The 26,250-nt window shown below is 38.6% G+C and overlaps 1 protein-coding gene across 1 annotated transcript in view; it reads right to left on the bottom strand.

The window, feature by feature from the left end:
• The window catches only part of coro2ba (coronin, actin binding protein, 2Ba), a 52,855-nt gene that overhangs the window by 2,253 nt on the left and 24,352 nt on the right, over positions 1-26,250 (bottom strand). Inside the window, exons 2-11 of the mRNA XM_073464443.1 lie at positions 16,291-16,491; positions 8,380-8,496; positions 6,624-6,773; positions 6,255-6,419; positions 4,874-4,990; positions 4,591-4,695; positions 2,355-2,451; positions 1,954-2,066; positions 1,659-1,749; positions 574-713 (exon numbers count right to left, since the gene is read on the bottom strand). Of these exons, the coding sequence (XP_073320544.1) occupies positions 574-713; positions 1,659-1,749; positions 1,954-2,066; positions 2,355-2,451; positions 4,591-4,695; positions 4,874-4,990; positions 6,255-6,419; positions 6,624-6,773; positions 8,380-8,496; positions 16,291-16,491 (1,296 nt within the window). The remainder of the gene's footprint in view (positions 1-573; positions 714-1,658; positions 1,750-1,953; positions 2,067-2,354; positions 2,452-4,590; positions 4,696-4,873; positions 4,991-6,254; positions 6,420-6,623; positions 6,774-8,379; positions 8,497-16,290; positions 16,492-26,250) is intronic.

The following is a 26,250-nucleotide window of genomic DNA, read 5'->3' as shown; positions in this document are numbered from 1 at the left end:
ACACTTATGCTCAATTAGTCTGTTAGTTTGTCATTTTCTCCATGTAATAAACTGACTACTTTAACCTAGTCCACAAAGTCCAGATAATGTGGCATCTGGATCCCAATACTACCAAAATATCTCCCCCATCCAATTTATAATTAACACAGAGAAGCTAAAATGATAATTGTCTCCAGTTTGCAGTTTGTATTTTTTAAATACATAACAAAAAGGCAGAGTAATATATGAAAAGCACAACATTTTTTAGGGTGCAGTTCAAGAGCTATAAATTTGCCTGTCTGGAAATCATTAATCAGGTGGTGGGAGCTGGTTGTGATGGTTGTTTGATTGAAAATCGGCTGCAAAATGAAGTGAATAATCCAGTGAATTCAAACATATTGTGGTGAAAAAAATCTTAAAATAACAACGGCCCTGAGGGGCAAAACACAACAAAATTTCAGAAGACACAGCACTTCAGAAAACAGAACAGTGTGTGCTTCCCTAAATCACATGCTGACTCCCTAAATCCCTCAGTCATCAAAGCTTTGAGGACCCCCGGTGTAGAGTGATTCCCAGCTTCAATCCTCCTCATACCTCATTCTCTGTCCTGGGTGGTACGTTCTCCAGCAGGTCAATCCCATTCACGACCACACTCTTCTTTTCCTTTACTGGGGCCTTGAACACTAACTGGTTTGGCCGGTGGTAACCGTCCTTCAGGGACATCAAGACTGGGTCTGTTTTACACAAAGGACCAAAAACACTCCTAAACATGAGAAAACCAACACAAAGCACAAAGAGGCTTAAGTCCTTCACAGATCACCACAGGGAATCTATTATTGCTCCGTACTGGTCTTCAACTGGGTGTATCTAATTCCTTTAATTGGGACAGCTTTTTAGCTTGTGGACATGCATATGCGCAAGTCTTCTGGTCATCTACAAACTGGCCTTCACACTAGAGTCTCTAGTGTTTGAATGTTTGATGAACATGAAATTATTTCCACATCAGAGAAGGTAACGCTCTCTTTGTCCGCCTTTGTTATAAGATATACTGATGGTAAGAGCAGACAGACCATTAAGAATGGAGATGATAACAAAAAAAACCACTTCCTGCTGACGCTTTATTTAAAAACCCAGTGAAAATGCTAATTAGAGCCTGGTTCAAGTTGTATGATCTTGATTAAAAGTGAGTATCTGTGGGAGTCTGCACAATGTTGGTGACAATAGAAGCCATATGTTCGGTGAGATTGTGTGAGAGAGTTGGCAACGAAGAACAAAACAAAAAAGAAAGACACAGGGATTGCAACAGGAGTTGATAGATCAGTTTTTGGCTATCGAATGACTCGTAACTACTTGAAATTCAGTTTAACAGTTTGAGTCATTTTTTAAGGGAAAAAAGAAGTCCAAATTCTCCAAGTCCAGCTTCTTAAATGTGAATGTTTTCTGTTCTCTTTCCTCCTCTATGACAGTAAATATTTGCGGACGTCATCTTGGCCTTTGGGGATACACTGATCGACATCTTTCACAATTTTCTGACCTTTTATAGACCAAACAACTAATCAATTAATCGAAAAATTAAATTGAAAACGTGCTTCATAATTGGGAAAAATAGAACGGGTGCTTCTGTTAAAATGTTGTCTCAAACCTTTAAAGCAGTATAAACCAATCCAAGAGTTGTTTACCTCTGTTATTGCCGCTCAGCCATTCACTGGCGGACAGTGCAGGTTCTGTTCCTGCTGTCATGGGGTAGATGTCCTCCTGGTAGGTGTCTGACTGTGAACCAGGAAACACCACATACATTCTCATATTATTGATTAGATCTGACATAGTTGATTATCTAATATTTAGAGGAAAAAGGGTTATAATGCACTGTCTAAAACTAGATTTCTTTGTCTCAAACAGCTCTGCTTGGGTTTGAAACGATTCTTAATCAGAGAATCAAATGAGTTAATTACACTATTTCATTCACTTACTCACCCTTCTTGGCACAATCATCGAAATTGGCTCAATCAAACCCTTCAAGGTGACGAGTTTGTAGAAGCGGAACACCTCACAAGCTCCCACATCCAGCCCGTGCTTTGGCATCACACCTGCAGATGAGAACAGAGGCGTGTGGTGACAACTTGAAATGACTTCCCAGAATTCATAGCTAACCGTAGTCACATCAACCTGCTGCAATATGACCAGTTAGAGAAGCTCATAAAACTGTAATTAGGGAATATTTAGAATCATATGGCTCTTTGATCCTTTCAGCCATGCAACACTAATTAGAGCAATATTGAGACCCCATCTCTAAAGGATGCAAATGAAGAGGTGAGGATCTCTCTTTCTGCTCTAAGCGGGAGAGATCATACGTTACTAGTCGACAAATGACTTACCTAGTCCTTTCTGTGGCGCCGGGGACCGGTACTCCATCAGGTATTGTAAGTACGGCTTCTCTGTTGTAATCTCAAAGTAACGGATGTTGCCGTCCCCCTGTTAGGACACCAGATTGTGGCCATTACATCACAGACAGGATGTCATCTGTCATCTTATTTCGTGCTGACTGTGCTGACTTAGATTTTGCTGCTTTAAATGTTTTACCCACAATCTTCAAATTACTGAAGTTCAAAGTAACGGAGGGTATTGAAGATGAGGAAAGTACAAATGTATCTTTTGTTGAGCGACCATCTAACCAGTTCAAAAGGCATTTTAATAATCTAAAACCTTACAGCACTTCTCAGAGTATTTTGCTGTTTTAAACATGCCAATGCAGTAACATGTGGGGAAATGTGTGACTTTGCATCTTCAAAGTAACAGATATCTGAAATCTTACATTTTTTAAAGACATTCAGCAAACTGTTCTCATTTACAAAGAACAATTTAATTCAATTCAATTCAATTCAATTCAAAACACTTTATTTGTCCCCGAGGGGCAATTTAAAAGGCATGAAGAGCAGCATCATTAAAAAGGACAAACAGAATATCAACAACATAAAATCATATAAAGTGCTATAGTCAGTATTTTCAGTGACCGTCACAGTCAAAGTGCTCTGTGCTTCATGGTAAAGTGCTGTGTGCTGTGTGCATTCAGTCAGTTGCAGTCATTACAGACATATATTTCAGTCAATCATTTTAGTGATTATATATTATATAATAATTATATATATTATTAGTATATTACTTTGATCTGTTTGTTCTGTTCATTTATGAGGCACTTCCTACTTCTCTAGATTTTTAGTTATAAGGATGCAAAATGGCCGAATTTAAAAAAGATTTTCAATCCCAGTTCAGTTCTCTTATTCATTTGTCACTGCAAATTATGTATATGCATGCATGCTCTTATGGCTACAAAAAGGACATATTTACCTTTGTAAAGCTTATAACTTTGTGAGGTATTTGCCGCTCTAAATCTGTGCTGACTGCCTACAACCCTGTGAGGAACAATCTGATATCACTGTGTTGGTGTTGTTCCTGGAGAATCATTGTAACTGATCAATCATGATTCTGTAATGCCGTAGCTTTAAATAAGATAAGATAAGATAAGATAATCCTTTATTATTCCCACAACGGGGAAATTTGTAATATTATAGCAGCAAGGGGATAGCAAAAATAAATAGCATCAATTAAAACAGTAGCAATGAATAAGTAAAAAATATCTATAAATATAAGTAAAAAGCAGTAGAAACAATATAAATAAGTAACAAAAACTCCAAAAATATAACACTATTGCACACTTACGAGAATATTTACACCACTGCACACTGAGATAATGAGATTACACCGTTTGAAGTTGTGTGTGTGTGTGTGGTCTACTGGGACTTGTCTACTTGTGACTTGGGGAAAAGAAAGAAAGAAAAAAATACACACATGGGACAAGTTATCCTTTCAAATACGTGCTTAACATTGTGAAAGGGTCCATTTTAACCCAACCATGTTTTTCTGAACCTAACCAAGTATTTTTGTTGCCTAAACCAAACTGTGACAGAACACTGAAAATAAACTGAAGATGATAAGTGGGTTTAGTGTAAAAACAATAAGTGATCAGTATAATAATATGCTCTAAATGGGACATGATCACTCATCTCCTAGATGAGAGTCCAGTTTTTAACCCATTCAACCACAATAGCTTGCTCCAAATTTAAGCTTCATTGGTTTCTCCTAAGTTGAAATGACAGTCCTGGAGCAACATAACATATCACCAACATGAGTTTTAACAATATGACATCGCAACAGCACGATTGGTCAGTTGCAATGGTGGTCCTGGAACAACATTAATCATAATGTTGTAGGAGCAACACCAGCAGAGCAATATCAGATATACCACAATGTTATTGTCTCTCTTAGACTGTGAGCAAGATGTTTTATTACATTTTCTCCAGAACAGTGTGTGGAGTTTCTGCCTGTACCTCTCCTACACACCTGTGTACACTACACTATCATTTTTATTTGTTTTATTATTATTCATAACAATGAAAACCTCAATGTACTACACAGTTGTGTTCATTCTCGAGACTGTATGATAGAAAAATATACCAAAATGAGTTAAATATGTGTCTAAATTTGGTAACTCTGAGAATAATAAGTCATATATACAGTCATAATAACAATTATTTCCTTGTTGTGACCCATTACCTTTCCTGCCAGGTACAACATGTGTGTGTCAGCATCATAGAAGGGAAACAACAGTCCCGAGAGGCCGTCTATGTCCTCCTCCACAATTGGCATAGACAAATCCTCCTGGGAAGAGCAACACACACAGGGAATTAACACACAGTCACACACACACACACACACACACACACACACACACACACACACACACACACACACACACACACACACACACACACACACACACACCAGCTCCACCCACTCAGGCATTACAGGCATGAGCCATATGGCGGTGTCGTCTAACCTGATCCCAGAGAGCGATCTGCCGGGTGTTCCAGCGAGAAACCCCTGTGGTGAGCAGTCGCTTCATGTTGCCCAGGAACACCACTCGGTTCACACGGTGGTTCTTACAACTGGCTTGCTGGTGAAACAAAGACAGCAAGTAATCACTTTTGTGACTTATAAAACAAAGAAAGGATGTGACAACTTTCATTGAGCTAAATTTTTGTCAACTGGAGGTTAAAGATTAGTGCATAGGAACACTTAAAATGCATTTTTATGATTATTATTTGAGCAGGCGACAACCCAGATGGTATAGGCTCCATAATGGGAATACTGTGAATGTTTTAATGGCATGAAGATTTTAATAATTCATCCAGTCTACAAGCTTTGCAAACCACCAAACATATTTTTAAAGACAAACTAAAGCTCTGTTGGAATCTTCTGAAGTTAAATTGTATTTCAGGTACAAAACATTTTCATGATTTTTCCCTTTTTCTCTTCCTCCTGCTGTCTGGCTTTGATCACCTCCACTTGGTGCAGCAGGGGTTCGGCACATGCGTCTAATCAGAGACCATTTCATGGTGATCAGGCAGCAAGACCATCAAGGCCAAATGTTAATTAAGTGGCTGAAAAATGGTTGGAACCAGCTGTAGCATTTTTTAGTTTTATTTAACAGCAGAGGTCGGGTACTGATGTTGGCCATTAAGGTCTGGCTCGCTGTCGATGATCCAGTTCATCCCAAATGTGTGATGGAACTGAGGTCAAGGCTCAGTGCAGGCGAGTTCTTCCACACCAAACTTGGAGGCATTGTCACATTGCAAAAGCACTGTGCCTTCCCCAAATTTTATGTAAAACATCGAAGTACACAACTGCTTAAAATATCATTATACGCTGTTTCATTAACATTTCCCTTAATTGGGGTCCTGACTAAAAGTGTCCACATACTTCAGTTTATAGACAACAAAGATATTAATTCAAAGAGGGAGGTTCAGAGACAAAGACCAGATGGCTAAACACAATGTTATTGTGCCCACACAGTTTCTCACACACACACACACACACACACACACACACACACACACACACACACACACACACACACACACACACACATAGGTCACTGCTCACCCCATGTTAAAGTAACTTGCACAGATATAGTGCTTAAGTGAGTAATAAAACGTGAGGTCAAAAGTCAATATGTAAAGTAAATAGTGCAAGGTAATGATAATATGTGAGGTTAAATGCACAGATACATTTTGTCACTACACTATATTTTTAAATTCCTGTGGTATGATCTTTTTATATTATTCAAATGTGATAAAGCGCATAAAAAAAGTATGATAGTATGATACCCTCTATGTACATGCACACTCCCATAAAAACACCACCCTCCTCCCTCTCACCTGCAGGACTACCCCGGAGCGCGGCTCAATCACACGCAGCTTCTTGTCTTTGCAGCTGGTGGCCAGCAGGCTGCCGTCTGTGTTGAAGGTCATGCTGAGGATGACGTCAGTGTGGCAGTCGATCATTTTCACCGGCTCGCCGATCTCAAGGTTCCAGATCAGAATCTGATACAGTCAGGGGAGGATTGTTCGGGTGGAGGTGTTAGATGACTGCAGTGCTTGAACCAGTGATGTTGTTATGTTGTGAGCTTGTGAATGGAATCTGACTTTGTTTTTCTTTGCTATTTAACGTTCGTTAATCATTGATACTCAGTGATAAACTGTGTTGATTCCTGCTTGTTGTGTTTGGAGTTACTGATGTGATGGTACCTTGTAGTCGTAGCCAGCGCTGAAGAGAATGCCGCTGCTGGTGGGGTGCCACTCGATCAGACCCACCCGTCTGCTGTGGCCGTACAGCTCCAGCACCGCCTCCGTCATGTTGCGCCTCAGACCGCCCTCTGGGATCTCCCATATTCGCACCTGCCACGTTCACACACACAGAAAACATAAGTGAACACACAGTCTCTCATCATAAAGTGGACACACAAACATACCTAAAGGGCCTCGTAACAGAAAAATGTCTTCACCGTGTCACCAAGTTTCAAAGATAACACATCATACAAAAATAAATCCTAAAATTTTGGCTGTGTCGTATCATGTATCAGACCTGGTATCTTCTCTAAAGAAATCCTAACTGGAACTGTTCACTTTATTCTTCAATCAGCACTCATCCTGTCACGCCTGTATCTGTGTTTAGAATGTACACAACCTGGCTGCCTCTATCCATGAGTACAGCTGTCTCACTTCACTTGTGACTGACAAGCTAGCTATTATGGACAAGGAAAGAAAGGGTTTCAATTTTAGCTTTGCTTAGTCGGAGGCATTAATCATGTCATGGAGGAGAAGATATACTGTATTCCCATTAATACATGGTCTGGGAAGTTTGAAGTTATGAGGCTAACGTCCGTTTTAGCTTCTTAAACAGGCTAACATTGAGATTAGCTTCTCCGACAGGCTAACATTGAGATTAGCTTCTCCAACAGGCTAACATTGAGATTAGCTTTTCCAACAGGCTAACATCAGTGTTAGCTTCTCCAACAGGCTAACAGTGATATTAGCTTCTCCAACAGGCTAACATCAGTGTTAACATCAGTGGTAGCATCTCTAACAGTCATGGTTTGAGGGTGGCCGGTCAATCATAATTTTTCAGCGTTTATCCGTATCTTCCTTGTCATCGTGTTAGCCTACAGACCTAACAAAAGTGTTTTGTTTTTTTAATTTAAGACATCTATGCCATCCTATCTTATGAAATTCTTAAATTAGGATGTTTCTGTAATATCTAAAATCCTAAAGCCATCGTAACCTGAGCTAAAATAAGATTTTAGACCTTGAGGTTTTGTATTGTTTTTGTCAGATGCCACTTCACATTTTTCATAGCTCTTTAATATGAGCTCCAAACTACAATCAGTATGACACAGCTAGAAATCCCACTGATCAAAAATAGCACACAGTATCAATGCAGCCCATTGCATTAGGATTAATCTGGATTACAGCTATGGCTCGATGCTCTGTGTGGGACCAGAGGAGATTATCCTTCAACAAGTGAAAGCACTATACAGGACACACGGCTATCATGGCTTTACTATGCTCAGCAGAGTAATGTAACAGGTGCATGTACTCGGAAAAAAGGCTCACAGGTTTTTAGTGTATGTTAGGCAACATCTGAGATTAACAGTAAAAGTGATTGATGTTTTTTTTAATATGTCTTGCGTCATTTATGTAGTCAGCTACTGCAGAGTCGTGGATTTGTGCCTTGCTCACACACATTTCACATTTGTTGTTTGCCATTTTCAGACTCATAACAACAAACCAGAGCAGCTGTGAGACAAAATCGAATCACCAGTGTGTTCAGTACAAACTCTGAATCAATAACCTCTTTGCCTTCTGGGCAAAACCTCAACCTAAATATCTAACAGACTCGTGATTTCACAGATACATGATGTTTTTACCTCCTCAAAGTCATCCCATTACCCTCTATAATCACGCTGAGTTAACAGACTTGAAAAAAGAGTGTGGTGTTACTTACGGATGTGTCCTCAGAGCACGATGCTATGATGTTTTCAAAGAAGGGATTCCACTTGATATCCAGCACATTGCCTTGGTGGCCACACACTTTTGGGTAATGAGACTCCAGGCGGCCGGACTGAAACAGTGACAGAAGTAGATTCATTAACATTTACAGATCCCTTTATTTAACCAGCTAAAAGCCTCTTTGAGTTTAAAATGTCTTTTTCAAGAGTGACCTGAAATGTCACAAATTAGAAAGGTGTGAACACAATATCCAGCTAAAATGCAATACAAGATAAAGGACAAAAACAAGCAAAACGAAGAAAAAATGTATTTTATAATGATGTTTAAACAGGTATTTTTTTCTAAAATGATTTCCGTAAAATGTAAATGCAATCACATTAACAAAGAGTACTCTTTTCATAATCTAAAGTCTTAAAATGATCTTGAAAATGAAAATGATCTCCCCCATAGTAATCACCTCTAACAATTTGAGGTCCTTCGGTAGATTATTCCAGGAGGAAGGGGTAATGTATTTAAAAGTTTTTTTGCCTTTAATTTGATTATTTTTTGATACCTAACATGTAGGGGAAAAAAATAAAAATATCAGCACATATTACACCATATTTTATTATAAAAAATAATGTAAGTGGGGATTTAAATCAATACATTAGAATAAAATAAATAAAGATAAAAGATAAGAAAAAAATACTTCAAAAAAATGTGTTACTGAGGGGAAGTAATTCATTACCTGTATTCATGTATTATGATATAACTGAACAAAACTATTCTTAGCTGTTGTTGATGCCAACATGAAAGACCAATATAACACAATAAAAGTGAAATCACATCAGTGAGATGACTCAACGGAACAAAGCAGGCCTGCTTATTGTACAGGGACATCTGAGGCAGCCTTCATGTTATTGCAATAACCCACAGAGTCCACAGAGGGGCAGTGGCTCATAACAACAGCTGACAGGAACCTCCTGATGTCGGTCATGATGTCATCAATGTTTGATGTCACTTCAGTCCACTGACCTCTTTTTTTATTTCCTCAGAGATTTGTTTAAGAGCGTCGGGTCATGCCTCACTGAAATCCTGTGGGTGTGTGTGTGTGTTTACATGCAATGTCCTCACTGAACCCTGAAGATTCACTCCAGATGCATTATCAAGCCGTAACAAACTCTATTTAGAATAATAAAATATTTATGTCTTCCAGTAAGGTCTTGAAAATGTATCAGCAGTGTCTCTGCACCTGAAACCTAAAAGACTGACCCTGACTCGGATCATTTTTACCTCAAACAGAAACAGTTTTTTTAAGAGGAATCAATCATGTAGTCATGAATGATCTGCTGCTTCTGGTTTTATGATGTTTTACTGTGCATGTATTGTTTTTCAATGTGTGTTTTACGTTGTTCTTTGTATGTATTTATTCTTGAGCTTGTGTTTGTATTGTCTCTTGTGTATTTGTTGGGATTTATGGATTTTAAAGGCCCATCTAGGGACAAATGCTGTAGTGTGGGGCATCAGTTTATGCTGCATACTTGTCCCTATACAAATAAACATTAAATAAATACAATAAAGATGTTTCAAACTTCCCCTTCACACTGCAGGAAGCAAATCATTTTTTGGTTCCCCCCCACAGTGCAACGCCACTGTCGTAAATACAAATCCCAGGGCTGTGACAGTTTGTCAGACGTAATGTAGGTGCTAACTACAAACAAACTCATTATGTCTTGAATGTCAGCCTAAAGGCAGCAAGCAGGAAGTCCGCCCACAGAAAAATTCCATTTAACACACATCCAAAGATACTAAAGGCTTTGCTAACAAGATAAGAGACACATCCCAAAACCAATAGACAGCAGTCTCTGCCAAAACTTGACATTGAAGTGAAGTGGGACATCAATTCAGTCAATATAAGAGGAAAAGATAAGTGGAGACAGCATGACTAAGCAAGACAGAATGATTCACAAGCATAACAAACTCCGACACTTTATATGAGCAGGCAATGAAGGTCTTTGACATCTTCTCTATTAACTTTGCCCCTCAGGTTCTCACCACACTCGCATGGAAACTCAAATCTTCATACATGTATGTGTGCGAATGTACAATTTCAAGAAAATATGAAACAACTCTCCCTTCTCAATGGAAAATGTAAAAAAAAAAAGACAGGCTACAGGTTCTGATGACGCATTAGCTTTTTCTATAATTGTTACGGTGACTAGGAGTTTTAATGTGGCCTCAAAAAGTTAATAACATAAGGGACTCCCAATTTAGGTGGAACTAATTACCTGCAAGGAAATAATGTCTGCTGGGAGCCACAGGGTTCAGAGGGTCCATGAGGTATAACGAGGAAATCAGATGAGCTGCATTCAGTGCTTCACACATTTGGTGTCACAGCTTTCTATCTACCACAGTCAAGAGTAAACATTAAAATGAAAAAAACGAGATGTGATAATATTCATCTGGATGACTGGCAGGACAGAGACACAGATCCACTCTAAGTTAGACCTCATTTTCTTTCTGCAGCTCATTTCCTGAAGCTGTGGCTCAGCTGAGGAATCATTGTGACGCAGATGTGCAGGACAGGTGCCAACAGCTTCAGTACGCCAGAGGCACCACATTGTGATCACTACCAACTCTTATTGATCTGTAATTCCCAATAAATCTCCATTAACAAGGATTCTGCTCTGTGGTTACAGCATAACAAACAGCAGCCTTTCAGGAGATTAACGTTTTGAAAATATAATTTGATTCCTGGGGCTATAGTATGCAATAATTTAAGTGACTTACAGGACAGGAGGAAATGAAAAACTAAAATGTATTCAATAATACAAGTGTGATTTCTCTTCTGCTGTCAATGTAAGTTTCCTCTCTACAGATTTCATTGTGGCTGATTCAAAAGACTACAGATCTCAGCAGAGGAGGTTATAACAACTCTGTAGCATATCCTCCCTTATGGCTGGTCACTTGTTAACCTTAAAAGAACATGCTGAGAGACTGATACCCAGTGTAGACCCCATTAACTTTTGGTGCGGATCTGGATAAAGGGCCAGATCCGGGAATTATCTCTCACTTTCTTTAACATTGCAGGTTTGGGTTTTTTTTCAACATTTTCGTGAATTTCTCAGGGAATAACACATGGATCTTGATGAAAAAAAATCTGGCATATTCAGAAGCTGGTATCTATGAGTGAGTACAATTTGATTTGGATTCAAACATCAATCCAGATCCAGCAGCAGTTTAGTTTAGTCTGACTGAACTAAAGCGGACTGTTGGGCTCGAGTCAGTTTTGATTACTTGCAACTTGACTTGGAGGTTGAAGACTTGAGACACAATGACTCGAATGACTTGACCGTACTAATTTTATGTTTACAGTTTAAATATTTAAGCTGCTGTAAGTGATGTTTTCTTTTTAAAATACGTGTTAAATAGCTCTATATACCAACAGTAATCACCGTTACAGAGTGTTTGGTCAGTAAACTATGTCTCTCTTCCCCCTGCTCAGAGAGCAGGATCCTCCTGTTTGCTGCTATGTCTGACAATTACTACTGAGCATTCATGTGGTGACGTAGAGAGAAGGGATGTTTGATTATATTAATTTCACTGGGGGGCTGTCACATGTCTGTCCTTATTCATGAATATGAGCATTGTGCACATTGTGTTGGAAATTCCCTTTACATACATGCAATTAAACATGTACACGGTATATTACTTTACATAGATGACTTTAGAATAAGCATCAATACACATAGTATATGAAACTTTATAATAATTCCTGCCGTTGGACTGAAAACAAAGCAAAACCAGCAGTTAAAATAAAGTGTAGTAGGTTTATTTAAGGCTGCAACTAACATTTTCATTATTGATTGATCTGATATTTGTTTTCTAGAATAATCAATTGTTGGTTTGGTGTCAGAACATAGTGAAGCCCATCAAAATATTATGGAGCACCAATACAAATCTACAAATTGCTAGTTTCTGTTGTACCAAAAATTGAATTTGCTATCAGATAAGACAAAGAACAGCAGGAAATTCTCAAATTTTAGAAGCTGAAACTTAAAATTACTCTGCATTTTGTCCTGAAAAATGACTTTAATACTACTTATTAGAATATGTTTGTGTTTGTGATTATTTTTTATTTAATTATACACAGTAATAGCAGTAAAAATATAGCAGTATTAGCAGTGACTGAAGCACCACACCCACTGCACTCTCTGTCTTTGTCTGAGGTGATGACGAGGTGTTTGTGACCTTGTGTGTCACTTTCTGGGCCGGTCTGTGTGCCAGGTGGTGCCAGCGGTAGTCCCTCCACTCGCTTGTGGCGTTGTCTGAGGAAACCATATGGCCGTCTCGCCGGCTGTCATTGTAATATGTCTGCCATGCTCACACCTTGCCATTAGCCGGACCCACCGTGGATTAGTTTGTATTTGAAATGGAGGAGGAGAAGCTCATTATGAAAGCACACATGTGTAAGGGTGCCTTCTATAAAGAAGGAAAAACTGAAGGGAGATTCTTGATTTCTTGAAAACAGTTCAATGAGTGATCTTATACACATGATGACATCTGATAAACTCCTATTGATTTTGGTTAAAGTGTGACTGGTGACATCACTCTGCACACCCACACATCTTTCTTATTAACATTTAACTCCATTAATTGATTCAGCGGTTTGATTTACTTTTGACAAACAACTTTGATTCCACCACTGTAGCCAAAATGTCACACATGTTTCATATTAACAAATATACTTTATATGTATGCCATAAAATTTCTGTATGTTTGGAGCTGCTCATATAAAAGTGACACCATCCTTTCAGCATAAACAACAACACAGGTTCTCCTCTGTTTGCTGCTGGAAAGAATTAAATAAAAATAAAATGCAACAGGATAAGTTCATCTTTATATGTATAACTAGTCATCTTTATAAGATATCACTATCTTATACAAAGGATGGCTTCAGTTTTCTGATTTGTTTTTTGACTTGACTAGAGCATAAAACAGCAGCCATCATCCTCCAGAAGCTGTCATCAGTGCTGCTGCTGAATATGATAAACACCATTTCTGAACTCGTCAACTCAGCAGAAACCAGAGGAACTGCTTGAGTGCAATACTTTGACAGGGAGGAAATCGATCCGGTTATGGTGTGGACAGGGTCGTGGATGGAGTCCTTACACAGCATGAAAAGAACCACATATGAGCTCCAGTTCAAGAGTTGTTACTTACTGTAGATCAGGGGTCTGCAACATTTTTAGGTAATGGAGAGACATAGCAGGGATCCCCTACTATATATTATTTAAAATTCTGTTGCATATTAAACTGGGTCTACAATAACGTGCCATGTATAAGCAAGTCAGCAGCAGTTGCAGCATGACTAATGTTAGGCATGTTAGAAAATTTCTCCAGTGGTTTCTGAGCTCTAGGGTTTGTCAGAGTCTCTTGCTCAATAAGTTACAAACAATCCACTGTGGCTCACAAGAATGGTGTCGCACAGCTATTTAGTGTACTGTTAGGTGATTTGGATAAGGGATCAAGGATAGCCTATCATCACTGTTGTGTACATTAACTGTTTTTTTTCTTTTCCTAATGAATCTTTGCTAATAATGCGTTGGAATGCTGTGAAGCTTTTCTTCATATCCAAAAGCTCAAAAAAAAAAAAAAAAAAAAGAGTTTTATAAGGAAAGAGCACTTTATCTTAACTGCATAGAGACCTCAACTTTAAGCTTTAACTTTCAAATATATTTTGTCCATGGAAGGCAACTGGTTTTTCAGCAAGGCATAGTACAATACATGAAAGAACTCAGACATGCAGCACAGTGAGTCAGCACGGTAACATTAGTCACCTCTGAGTGTTACCTGCAGCCTCACCAATTTTTGAAGCCATAACTGAGTTATCAGTGCAGGCAGACGAAATGAAAAACACCTTTCTTATGAAAGATTATATAAAGTTATGTTGTGACAGTTTGCACGGCTGTTAGTTTGTGACTTTGGATCCAAAGACAATAATACCAATAGGGGTGGGAATCACAGAGTAACTCACGATACGTTGCCCATGATAACGATGGTATTATGATTGCAAGACAATCATCTACAGTACATCACAATGTCTGAAGGAAAACTGAGATGAAACAAGGAACGTGCGTAGAGTCTGAGCTTAGTGCCTCTTTAGCACACAAACACTAGAAAACAGTGATGTAAATCGACAATTCAGTCTCCTTTCAGGATAATTTAGAGCACCTGCATGTTGTAATATAAATATTTGGCGCCAGTGTATCGATGTTGTATCCCAAGAGGAAGTAACACAATATATTCCTGTATCGATATTTTGTCTCTCCCCTAAATACTAACTATGTAATCCTCTAAATGGCAGACCGTACAGACACATATACATAGACTGTCTGTCCTTCTCCATGACTGGACGCCATAGCTCATGATGATGTAAAGTAACATGTAGCTGAGGTTCCCCTGCTGCATTAAGACAGCAGAACTGCTCAGCCTACTGTATACTTCTTCTGCCTGATAACAGCTTGACTCGACTCGGCTCGACAGCCAAGAGCTTTTCAAGTACTTTGGCAGAGTCACTTTTAAAGAGGCAGAGCACTTTATGGTTTCTCAGACGCGCTGTTCTACAAAGTGGCTGAGATGTAGACAACACAATAGCCTCATGGAAAAATACCTGCTGTTCATAATACAGATACATAAAAAAACAATCAACTACCAACAGCATCACATAGGAAAAAACTGACATGAGCACCTCATGCCATACAGTGTGGGCATAATAGCAAAATGTAGAGAGTATTCTACTTTCTCCATATCTAACCTAATATCACCACGACACATAAAATGTAAGCAAACAGTTAAATGCAGTTCCTGGAAATCCTCTACTAAAGCCTCAAACGATTCATCACTTTACTATCTGTATAAAACCTCTAAAATGTGCGACTTTAAGGCTTATCTTCTATATTAAATACTGTTGTGTAATGAATAATCCTGCAACAGCGGTAAAGCTGCATTAATTTGCTGAATGTGAAGAGAATTCTCAGTAAGAATTAAGCCTTTTCTCAGAAGACGACAAAGAAATTCACGCTCTCCATTGCAACAGTGCTCCTTTGTCTTGTTTATGGGCAATACCAGTTTACCTTTATGTGATCCTTTTGGCAATTCTACCCTGTTACAACTTCAGCTTTAAATTCTGGCTCGAGGATTTAAGGCTGGCTTGCTCTGGAGCAACAGGGATGGGCTGTGCTGAATATACGCGAGAACAGTTTCCAAACTTCAGATCTTATTGTTCTGTGAAGTAGCTGAAACCACAGTAATCTGATTAATCTATAGCAAGAAATGAATGGCTTTAACCCTAAACAAATACACAGTAAAATACACCACAACTTCTTGAATGCTTTGGCTCACAACAAATCACTCAAGCTAGCCCAAATACACTGACCTGATGCGCCAGATGGTTTAAACAGAACCATCTGAGAAGTCGTTCTTGGAAAGAGTTTGGAAAAAGGGCAAGCAGATTCAAAAAATACTTGGCTGATAATTCAATGAACCATCTGTCTATTACAGGCTCACTTCAACCAATCCAACATCCATTTCAACAAAATAAATGACGTAGCAGAAGAGCGCTACCACCAGCGGAGTACATTGGAAAACGAGACTTTTATCGAAGCCAGTCAAGAGAAGGGAGAAAACAACTTTTCCATCAAGAAAATCTTTCAGTGTCGTTCTTTGCTCTTCCTTTAATGAAATACACTCTCCAGTTCTGATATAACTGATGCTATAGCAGCATCTACGCTAATGGTTTTAAAAGCTGCCATGGTCACTTCTCTCCCTGTTGTCACACCTAAATCGCGCCTGTAGTTGCTGTATTTTAGCACATAATAAATCGCATCTCCATTGACAAACAGCAAATCAAGAGTATAAGAGTTACCTGGGTCAAAGGTATAACAATGAAAGAACCCCCGCCGGCACTCTCTGTGACGACCGCCACAAACTTGGAGTTGACGGCACAAAAGTGGTTGTCATGGACGTTCTTGGTGATGGGGATACCGTCGAAGCAGTGCTCCCGGTTGGCCACCTTTCCGTAGACATTTCGAAACTTGGAGCTTCGGTAGGTCGGACGCCATGACATCTGTGGAAAAACAAATAGATAAATATGCAAGTTTAACAGAACATCCTAATAGATTACTTAAGCTTCTTTATTAGGGCTGCAACTAACAATTATTTGTTATCAGCAGCTGTGTTTCCATTTAATTGTCAAGCAAACTTGCAGAGAACTTTTGAAATGTTGCAAAAAAGAAAATAATTAGTAAATATGAATTCAACGCATTTCCATCAAACTAGGCTACACGAAGCTTTAATTAATCTGGTAATGGGAATCTTATGGGAATATCCAGGGAAAACACTGGCAGCGGATGCAGATTTTATTTCTTATCATTTTGTTTTAGTCCGTCAGAGCGGAGGCAGCTGATCAGTCATGTGAGTTTAATGTTCGCTAAGTCAGAACTTACTCTGAAAAGATGTTTCCATCTCACATATAACGCTTTACCTCTTCTTCTAAAAGACCAAAAACTACCACAAGGAAATGCAAAAACTTCTGTCGAAATTACCCAAGTAGTTTCCAACTTTGCAATTTCAACCTTTTCTAGTGCACTTCAAAATGAGCATAAAAAATAAGTTGATGTAAACACTAGTAAATGTACATCTTTAAACAAAGTGTCAATAGTGTCAGGAAATAGTAAAAACATTTTCACAATTTCCCACAGCCAAAACTAATGTATTGCCTGTATTGTCGGACAAACAGCCGCAAACCGTAAGACATTCATTTGTACCCACTCCTTAATAAACATGTACAGTATATACTTTTACTTAGCAAAATCAATACAGACAAACCATCCATCCATTAAATGATTTTGTACATTTTATTTACTGCATTTAAATTCTAGCTATGCTTAGTTGTTCCATCTGTTGTGTCTAGTGCAGTAAATCAAGTAGTGGTTTTGACATTGTGTGTAGGGAGAATAGAAGAACAAATGTCAAGTTGTTACTCTAGTAAAAAAAATCAAATGACACTGTAAGAGAAAATTATCTTTATCCTGTAAGGGTTTGAAACTTGATGACCATACAGAGTCAGTGATGCCTCATGTCGATTTCTCATCTACCAAACCCACAGTTGCAGGGTGGGCTGTCCCATCTGTGCAGCCATGATAACACTCACACGTGCAGTTGTGGGAAAACCTCCAAATCGGTCATGGGTGTGAGACTTTCGAAGGGTGAAAACTGGGTGAAAATGGTTTTGACACTATTTTATGTTTCCTTGGAGCCTGTGATTAATGTGTCAGGAAGGACAACCAGCAGTAATGATATTTCTTCTTCCAAATAACTTCATCACAAAAAATACAGACACATAAACAAAATAATCAATCTCTGTCATACTCAAATTATTATAGTATGTCCTGTTGCTTGTCACTATATTTTGGTTCACATACATCTTGTACAGCAGAGAAGCAGCCTTTGTTCGCAGCCACCACACACAACAAAAGACAAATGGTTACGTCCCACTCAAGACGCTTCTTTTGTTTGTCTCTCCACCACAAGAACGCATTGACGGAGCTCTCGAATTTTTGGCATGAGCTGGCTCTGCCCAAGGACTTTAAAATTGACCCAGACACAGGAAGTAGACGTCAAATGCCTTTTGTCCCATAAGAAGAGAAGTTTTTTGCTAATGAATATAGCTACATTTTGAGACATTTTCTATAACCGGGTCTATAAATTCAGAGTATAAATTCCAGTGACACCAGTGATGGACCATATCACTTTGTCACAACAGGAACTGAGGGGAGAGGATTTATGACTCTGCTCAGATCAGTAGCAGCAATGCCGGATGAAATCAGGCAATCCTCCATTCAGCATTGTTCTAGGGATGTGGAGGGGAACTGGTGGGAGTGGTGTACACATGCAAATAGAAACATCCTCAGACCATGCTGCTGCCATTGTCTTTCCTCGTCCCTTTCCGTCTAAAAGCAGACGACTGGAGAAATGGCATCCAGTAGGCTACAATGGTGTCACTTTGCCCTCAATTCAGCACTCCAATGTGGCCACAGTGACTCTGCAGCAGTATAGCACCACTGCTATTATAGGGTAATAAGCTGAGAATCAAGTTTGTGGTGTTTTTGAATTTTAAATATGGTGCTGGAACTATTACTTGATTATTTAAGTTGTCAATTGACAATCTTTTGCTGCTCTAGAGGAGTTTTGTGCTTTAAACTTCACTATAATTCTATGAGAGCTAGTTCATTGTTACTCTTTCAGCTTAAAGGATTAGTTCACCCAAAAATTAAATTTAAGGCAATATCTACTCACCCCCATGCAAAGATGTTATTTACACCCTTGAGGCTCCCTCAACCCTGAGCACACACTACAGACATGGTGCAAGCTAATGCTTTTAGCTTAGGACTAGTTATTGACTGAAATTTCATTTTTGGGTGAACCGCGACTAAACATTTTCACCTGCACCTGATATTTAGTGGGTCAGATTTTAAAATATGGAGCCCATAAAAATATATTTGGCAACAACTGGGTGTTTAGACAGTTGCCTATGAACAAATGTGTTCCTGTTTACAATAATTTACATGATTTGTTAAGAAGTTAAATTAAAATGTATTGATTTGGTGCACCTAAAATGTGTGCTGGTGCACCTAAATGAAACAATAAGTTCAACCAGTGTAAAAACATGTATTCTTTATCAAGAAAACACAGAACAAAGACATGATGGCTCCTGCCTCTCTTGCTCCAGTGAAAAACCTCCCAGGTACATGCTGTTCCTATAACGTTGACCTATATAAAGGTCAAATTCTTACAAAACTAAAAAAAGGAAAAAAACAAACAGAAGAAAATGTCTAAATAAAGAAAAAATATATATATATTTTAAATATAATGAGACATAACAATCTAGACTGTTTTTTTTGTCTTTTTTAAAAAAAAATCTCCTTAAAAAGTTGTTAAAATGAGCTCATACTCAACCAGCTCCAACATTACAATGCTGCTTACTTGATTATAAGTCATTAATAATAAAATAATTGCATAATAAATATTTAAAAATGCTGTCAAAGTATCCATTATGCAAAGCAATTCATTTTCATGTTGACACTTTAAGAACATTTTACTGAAAACACTTTCACTTGGTAAAAGTTAAAAGGTAATACTTTTCACTTGTAATGGAGTATTTTTACATTAAAGTATTGAGTACGTAACTTTATACTGAATATCTTTGGGTGTCAGACTGCTGCTCAGACAACACAAGCACTATGAAAACGTTCTCGGCTCTCGAGTTGTCCATCTATAAACATCTCACCAACATCACATTCATCCCCAGATCGTCTACTGTGAAGTCATGTTTGTATGAGCAGCATAATGGCAGCTTGTTAAAGAATTAATGCAGAACAGAAGAGCAGCAGAGAGCAGCCTGAGGGACGATTAGAAGGAGAGGGAAAGACGAGACTCGCCTGCTTTGAGCTCTCTTTACAAGGATGCTCATTCATTGGTCACCGGGGTATGGCACAGAGAGGATGTCTGTGTGTGTTTGCGTCTTTCCTTATCTCACGAGGGTTTGCAGCATGCACACACACACAGACCATGAGCAGCACCATGCACGTACAGAAAAACACAGCAACTCAAAAGAGAAATGACTTTGTAAAAATCAACAGATCACAAGACTTGTGCTTTATGAGCATGTTTCCATCTGGGGTCAAACTGTGTGAGGTCTTCTTAACTTTGAAGACAGTTTTTTTTGCACTTTTTAACCATATTTTGTTCATTTTTCCAAGTTGGATTCAAGTAAAAATCCCTCCTTCATGTTTAAAATAATCAGATATCTGGATATCTCACTCATCCCCTTATTTAAAATGCCACCTTACCTTACCAGTGTCCTTACAGTGACACTACAGTCACAGTGTTTCTGCGGCCCTCTCAGACTGCAAACATCCACCCTCTCTAAACGAACCACCAGGATCTCCTCTCTTCCTTCCTTCCCCTTCAAATCCAAGCAGGCAGCCTGTGTCTGCTCTACCTCCTTCTCTCTCATGTTTTTCCTCACCCCTCCCCTTTAAACTCTTCTCCTCTTCCTCCTCCTACTGGTACTGATAGCTGGAGGGCTAGCACTCCCCCCTTCCTCCTCTTACCCTTTTTTCTCTCCCATCCTGCCACTCAGTCAGTCTCTCATGCTCCGGCCCAGGCTGAGCAGCAGCGTGAGAGTAGTAGCCATTCATCCTCTTTCCTCTCCCACCCACTGCTTGTTTGGAATCACACGGCCATCCTGGCTGCCTCCCAACACCACCAGCAGTTCCTCACCCTCTTCATCCTCCCCTCTTTTATTAATCTCTCATCTTGACCCTTCTTTACTCTAATCCGTCGCTTCACAGGTATGAAAGCTACCCTAATTTTTGTAGAGCAGGTGGAGCCCAGAAGGAACGGCTGCAACTGTGGACCTAGCTGGCCACTGCAGCAGTGCCAAAGGCAAAATGCTACCATTTTCAGAAATAGCAACGCAATGAAGACTGATGCTTTTTAAGCTTTTAAAACATTTATAGATGAGGATGTGGAGGACACTTTCCCAATAAGGAGTTGTACAATACACAGATGTCCCAAAACCCCAAAACTACCCTCTAACTCTTCTGTGTCTGTACTTTACACAGTAGCTACAATCAGACATTCAATATCTTTTCTTCAAGTCAGTTGTCATTCTTTGACGTCATGTAATGAGAACATAAATATGGTTTATGGAAAAAATAAATCTTCCATTCTTTGAACAATCTTAGTAGTATTAAAATAGGCAGATAACATTTTATTTTCCAGCTTAAAATGGTATAAATTTAGCTTTCAATTAAAGCTATAATAAAAAGTTAGTTATTACATGTATTTATAGGGGTGGTACAGCTTTTACATTTTGTATTTTGTTTCCACATTTTTTTGGCGAAGAAAATATTTGCGTTGCATTACTCGCACAAGTTTGATTGTGGGTTTAAAATAACCGAGAACAAAGAGATTTCTCTGTGATCTGACTGCAATTAATGGATCAGAAGGACGCCGAAATAACAACACCATAATATCGCCTTGTAAAAAGCCTGAACTCATGCTTCATCAGATCTGTCGGCCAGGCGACAAGCAAACAACTTTTAAAATGCTTGTTGTTTGCCCTGATTGGAGTTCGGATCGATCAGAGCTGTGCTGTGGTGACACTTTTCTAAAACTTACCAGGTAGTCTGACTATCTCGCTCACTTCCCTCCACAGCAGCTCCTTATTTGTCCTGTCTCGGTTCGAGTAGATGTGTTATCGTACAGCTCTGGGTGTCCACAAACGGCCACGATTAGTAATTATTATCCTCTCCTCCATTGTTGTTCATGTTCAATGTCCAGATATCAGCGGCGTGAACATCATGACATCAGTGTGAACGTCAACACCGATAGGCTTTCACGACACAGTATCACGTGAAAATTTGGCTTGAGTTCAATATTTTCAACTCGTGAACTCAATTGTCACTTGACACTTCAAACGTGTCACGTCATTCGCACTGCCTGCAGCGATTAGACACGATATCGAGTCTATTCGCGTCTAATCATTGACTTTGTATGTAATCTAGTCGCATCACGTTTGGTCTGAACACAGCAATACACTTAAAAATATAATATGTAACATTTCCGCATTAAAATATCTAAAAACGACAAGATCTTTATTTTATATTTTGTTTAGCTGTGTGCTTACATTATCTCAAATGTCTCCAACAATGTTTAAGCCCAGAAACATAATTTTATGAAAGGTAATGGTGTGTTTCATTTGGTCACCTGTCACTATAACATCCGAAAAAGTCAGAGAGTGAAGAAGGACATTGTGAACATGACTGTGAATAAAACTGAACAACATTACCTTGTCCGTAGTTGTTGTTTAACAATGAAGACATCAACTCCCATGATCCCACTCTACTTACTTCTTTTGTATTGTTTTGATTGAGAGAAAGAAAGTTACATACTGTGTGTTTCATCTAATTAAATTGCTGCGAGTCCATGTCCTGTTACACACTGTAATTACTTAAACCCGTTTTTCAAAAATATAGTTTTAATAATTTACTCACCAATAATGCATGACTAAAAAAAGACTGACAATGTGAAATCAACTTTTGTTAATTGGCATAAAGCCCTTCAGTGTCATCAGCTAATATATCAATAGTTATTAGAGCACTTTGCAGCCACTTTGACCCACATACTGCAATCATTATGTTACCATGGTCTGAACTGAATCAACAAGGTTGAAGCAACACTTGAACTAGCTGAAGTTAATTTGTGTTTGTTCCTTTCTAACTCGAAGACTCCATATAGAACAACAATTACATTTTGTAAGAAACACAAAGCTTCCTTGAAATTAATATGTGATTTTTTTCCCCTGTAAATCCTAAAACATGTCTTTTGCATCCGGTTCAAACACACATTTAAAGAATTAATGGAGTTGGAAGTAATTGTGTAAATGATAAAGCTGGAACGATTACTCAATAAATAAGTAATTGATTGAAAGCCAGTCAGCCAAGTCAGTCGCCAGCTATTCTGATTATCAATTATCAATATCAATTTTTCCAAGCAAAACATCAAACATTTGCGGGTTCCATCTTCTTTAAATTTAAAGATTTGCTGCTTTTCTTTGTCATTTATGATAGAAACTGAAGAGTCTTTGGGTTTTGACTGGGTAATGTTGGTAAACTGTGATCTGCATTTCGCACAATCTTATGACATTTTATAGATTAAATGATTAATCAATTAATCATTAAGATAATCAGCAGATAAATCAATATTGAAATAGAATTGTTTGTAGGCTAGTGAATGACTCCAGCTCTGAAATCACTGCCTGACGAACCCTGAAGTCTGTTTATCAGTTTCTGAAATGACCCCTGGTCAGCTCGATATACTGCAGCAGGTGTTGTAGTGAAAATTGCCTCCCCTGATGATTGTCTGTGTGTTTGAAATGTGGGTGGAGCCCTGCAGCTTCTCTGTGAAGGAGGTTTACTAGTCTCTTGGCTGTGTGTGTGTGTGTGTGTGTGTGTGTGAAGTATACTAGTCTTTTGCCTTTATTATGTCTTGCACGTGTGTCTGTTTCCGTGCCTATGTCCATGTCTGACCATGTGTTGTCTGTTTGTACCAGTATACATTTACTGTAGTGTTCATGGCTGTAAGGCAGACCACTCCAGAGAGCAGAGTGTGTTTATTGAGCGTTTTTATGTCTGGCTTCAAGGCACTGCTGCTGCTGCTGCTCTGTGCACACTCAATCGTTCTCTTTCCTCCCCTGTCGTTAAGTTTTTAACTCCCTTTTAGATTTCCCAAAAGCTGCAAATCCTTGTTTCTAGTGTTGTCAGTTATTTTTTATATTTAGTCTCAGTGCTGTGTCAAATATCCTTGTTAGTTTGTATCATATTTAGTTGTAGTCTACAAAAGTCGGGGCATTTTAGTGGTATCTTAGTCAAAGAAAACCATGACCATGTGTTTTATGAAGTCGTTTAGTCTTTTTAGTCAATATAATCTTTAAAATCATCAGATTATCTTGAACATTTCAGTCAATCTAGTGTAGTCAAAATCATTTATCTTATCATTATCTGATAATAAAAAAACAGGTTGAATGATTAAGAATGCAGCTTTGCAGAAAATGTCTGGTCTATTAATGGTATCAATTTAAAGTCGAATCAAATAAAAATCATTTTGTTGGAATGTGAAGGATGAATAAACAGTAGTTTTATGTCACCACATGCATGCCAAGTATGTGTTATGTGTGTGTTTATGGTTGCAAGGCGTAGTTTTAAACTGAACTTCCAACTCCTGTTTTACATAAGCTTACAATCTGGCTGAAACATTAGCATTTCACATACAATAGCCTACTTACTTGCCTTGTGTCACATCATGTTCACATCACCATCCCACTGCAAGAGACTCAGTGTTAATTTTGTCAACAAAACCTATGACGAGTTGTGTTCACTGATGACCATTTTTTCAATAACTACGACAAGACGATGACGAGACAGCACTTACATCTTCAAAAACTAACTGTGCAGTTGAAGAGACAAAAAGTTTACCATTGTTTCTCAGTTGAAAACAATGAACAAAATATAAAACCAGTTGTTACACTGCTCAAGAACCCGGCTTTAAACGGTAATCACTTGGCTGTCAGCCCAGTCACCAGAATAAAATGTTGGCAATTAATGTTTCTGCATACCACAGATAGGTCCATACGTACAGTATGTGTCACAGGCTATATACCATACTGACATTTGTACAAAACATGTCATATATTGCTCACATTGCATGTTTATTACCTTACTTTCATATTGGCATGTGGAGGGGATGGTAGTGGAGTTACAAGCGACAAGGCTGCCAAGCAGGGGCCGCAGTTCAAGTCTGCATTTCAGCATATGTAAGTGTGAATCCACTAGATAGTTCTGATGAAGACATTATTTATAAGCATCACATCAGCCATGTTTGTGGGGACAAAACTGGGTGTTTTTAACAAGACCTCAGGACACGTCCAGCAGTGCTTGTGGCAACAAAAATAGGTAGGCTATTTTAAGCCAAACCATGATGTTTGGCCAGTTGACCAAGTTTTTTGTGCCTTAACCTGACCAGAGCATAAGCACAGCACTGTTACAAGATAATAATAGACATTATCTGAGGAAACATTAAGTTTCAACTTATCTGTGGTTCTGCAGAAACGTATCCTGTCAACGATTATTTTTTTGATTGTGTTGTGGCTGTACTCTTCCATCATCCCAGCTGCACGCAAACGTCCACTCTCTACTCAAATTATACACAATCAGTGGCTGCATACAGACACATTATGAAACATAAAAGGCCATTCAAACACCACCAAATCAAATCAATGGGTTAAACTATTCCAATCAAGATTTTCTCAATGTTGCTGCCAAATAAGGAAGTAGGACCATCTGAGCTCACATTCAAAAGACACAAAAGGGAAATCCACAGGACGACTGCATGTCCTGCCACTCAGACATAGAGAAGCTCTGTCAAGCCTCCATGTCATGTTCCCTCTCTTCCTCCTCTCCCTTGACAGTGACTCGGTACAGTCATTTCTGATGACTCCCCATCTGTGCGAGGATATCACAAAAAGAGAGAAATCCTATTGGGTTTTTTAGACAAATTTTCACTCAGCGTGAAGTGGGATCTCTAATTCTCACTCACACAGGAAGTGTCACAGCTTGGCTGAAAGTGCTGGGATATTTTCCACACTGCTATGGCAATGTCTGAAGGGACAGTTGTGGTTATAAAAGGCTTTTTGTGTGCTGTTAAGATGGAGATTAATAGAGTGAAGAATTGGCATTTTACTAGCAATCAGCTGACAGTCAGCATCCTTTGGTTTAATCCTCATCAGAGCAGCAATGTTGACTCTAACCCTTTCTCATACAGATAAGTCACATTTTCTTACAAGTTTACAATTGAAGTTTATTTAATTCTCAAATATTACGATGCCTTCTCTAAATTTTCAGTAACAGTAGTTCGTACCAAGGGGTAAATGCTTAAGGACACAAACACTGTGGCATAAATAATCCAAGAAAAAAATCTGTAACTCAATTACGCAGTGTGAAAAGGGATGCTGCAGCAATGCACCATGTGAGAAAAATGTGTTTCCTGAAGATTTAAGTATGTATACCTTTTCTACTAGGACCCCTAAATAAAAGTATGAACCTAAACATTTGCATAATATGACCTCTTTAATATATATATAAAATAAAGTTCTGTTTTATTTTTTCTTAAAACTAGCTTATGTCTCAAAGCCAGATTTATAGCTTTCTCCAGTCTTACACCCACCCACCCCAGCTTTAAAAGGAAGTGCTGTAGTATGTAC

This window comes from Pagrus major, chromosome 4 (assembly GCF_040436345.1).
Source record: "Pagrus major chromosome 4, Pma_NU_1.0".
In the NCBI taxonomy this organism is placed as follows: Eukaryota; Metazoa; Chordata; class Actinopteri; order Spariformes; family Sparidae; genus Pagrus; species Pagrus major.
The sequence above is the reverse complement of the archived record's forward strand: the minus strand, read 5'-3'. Positions and strand labels throughout refer to the sequence as shown.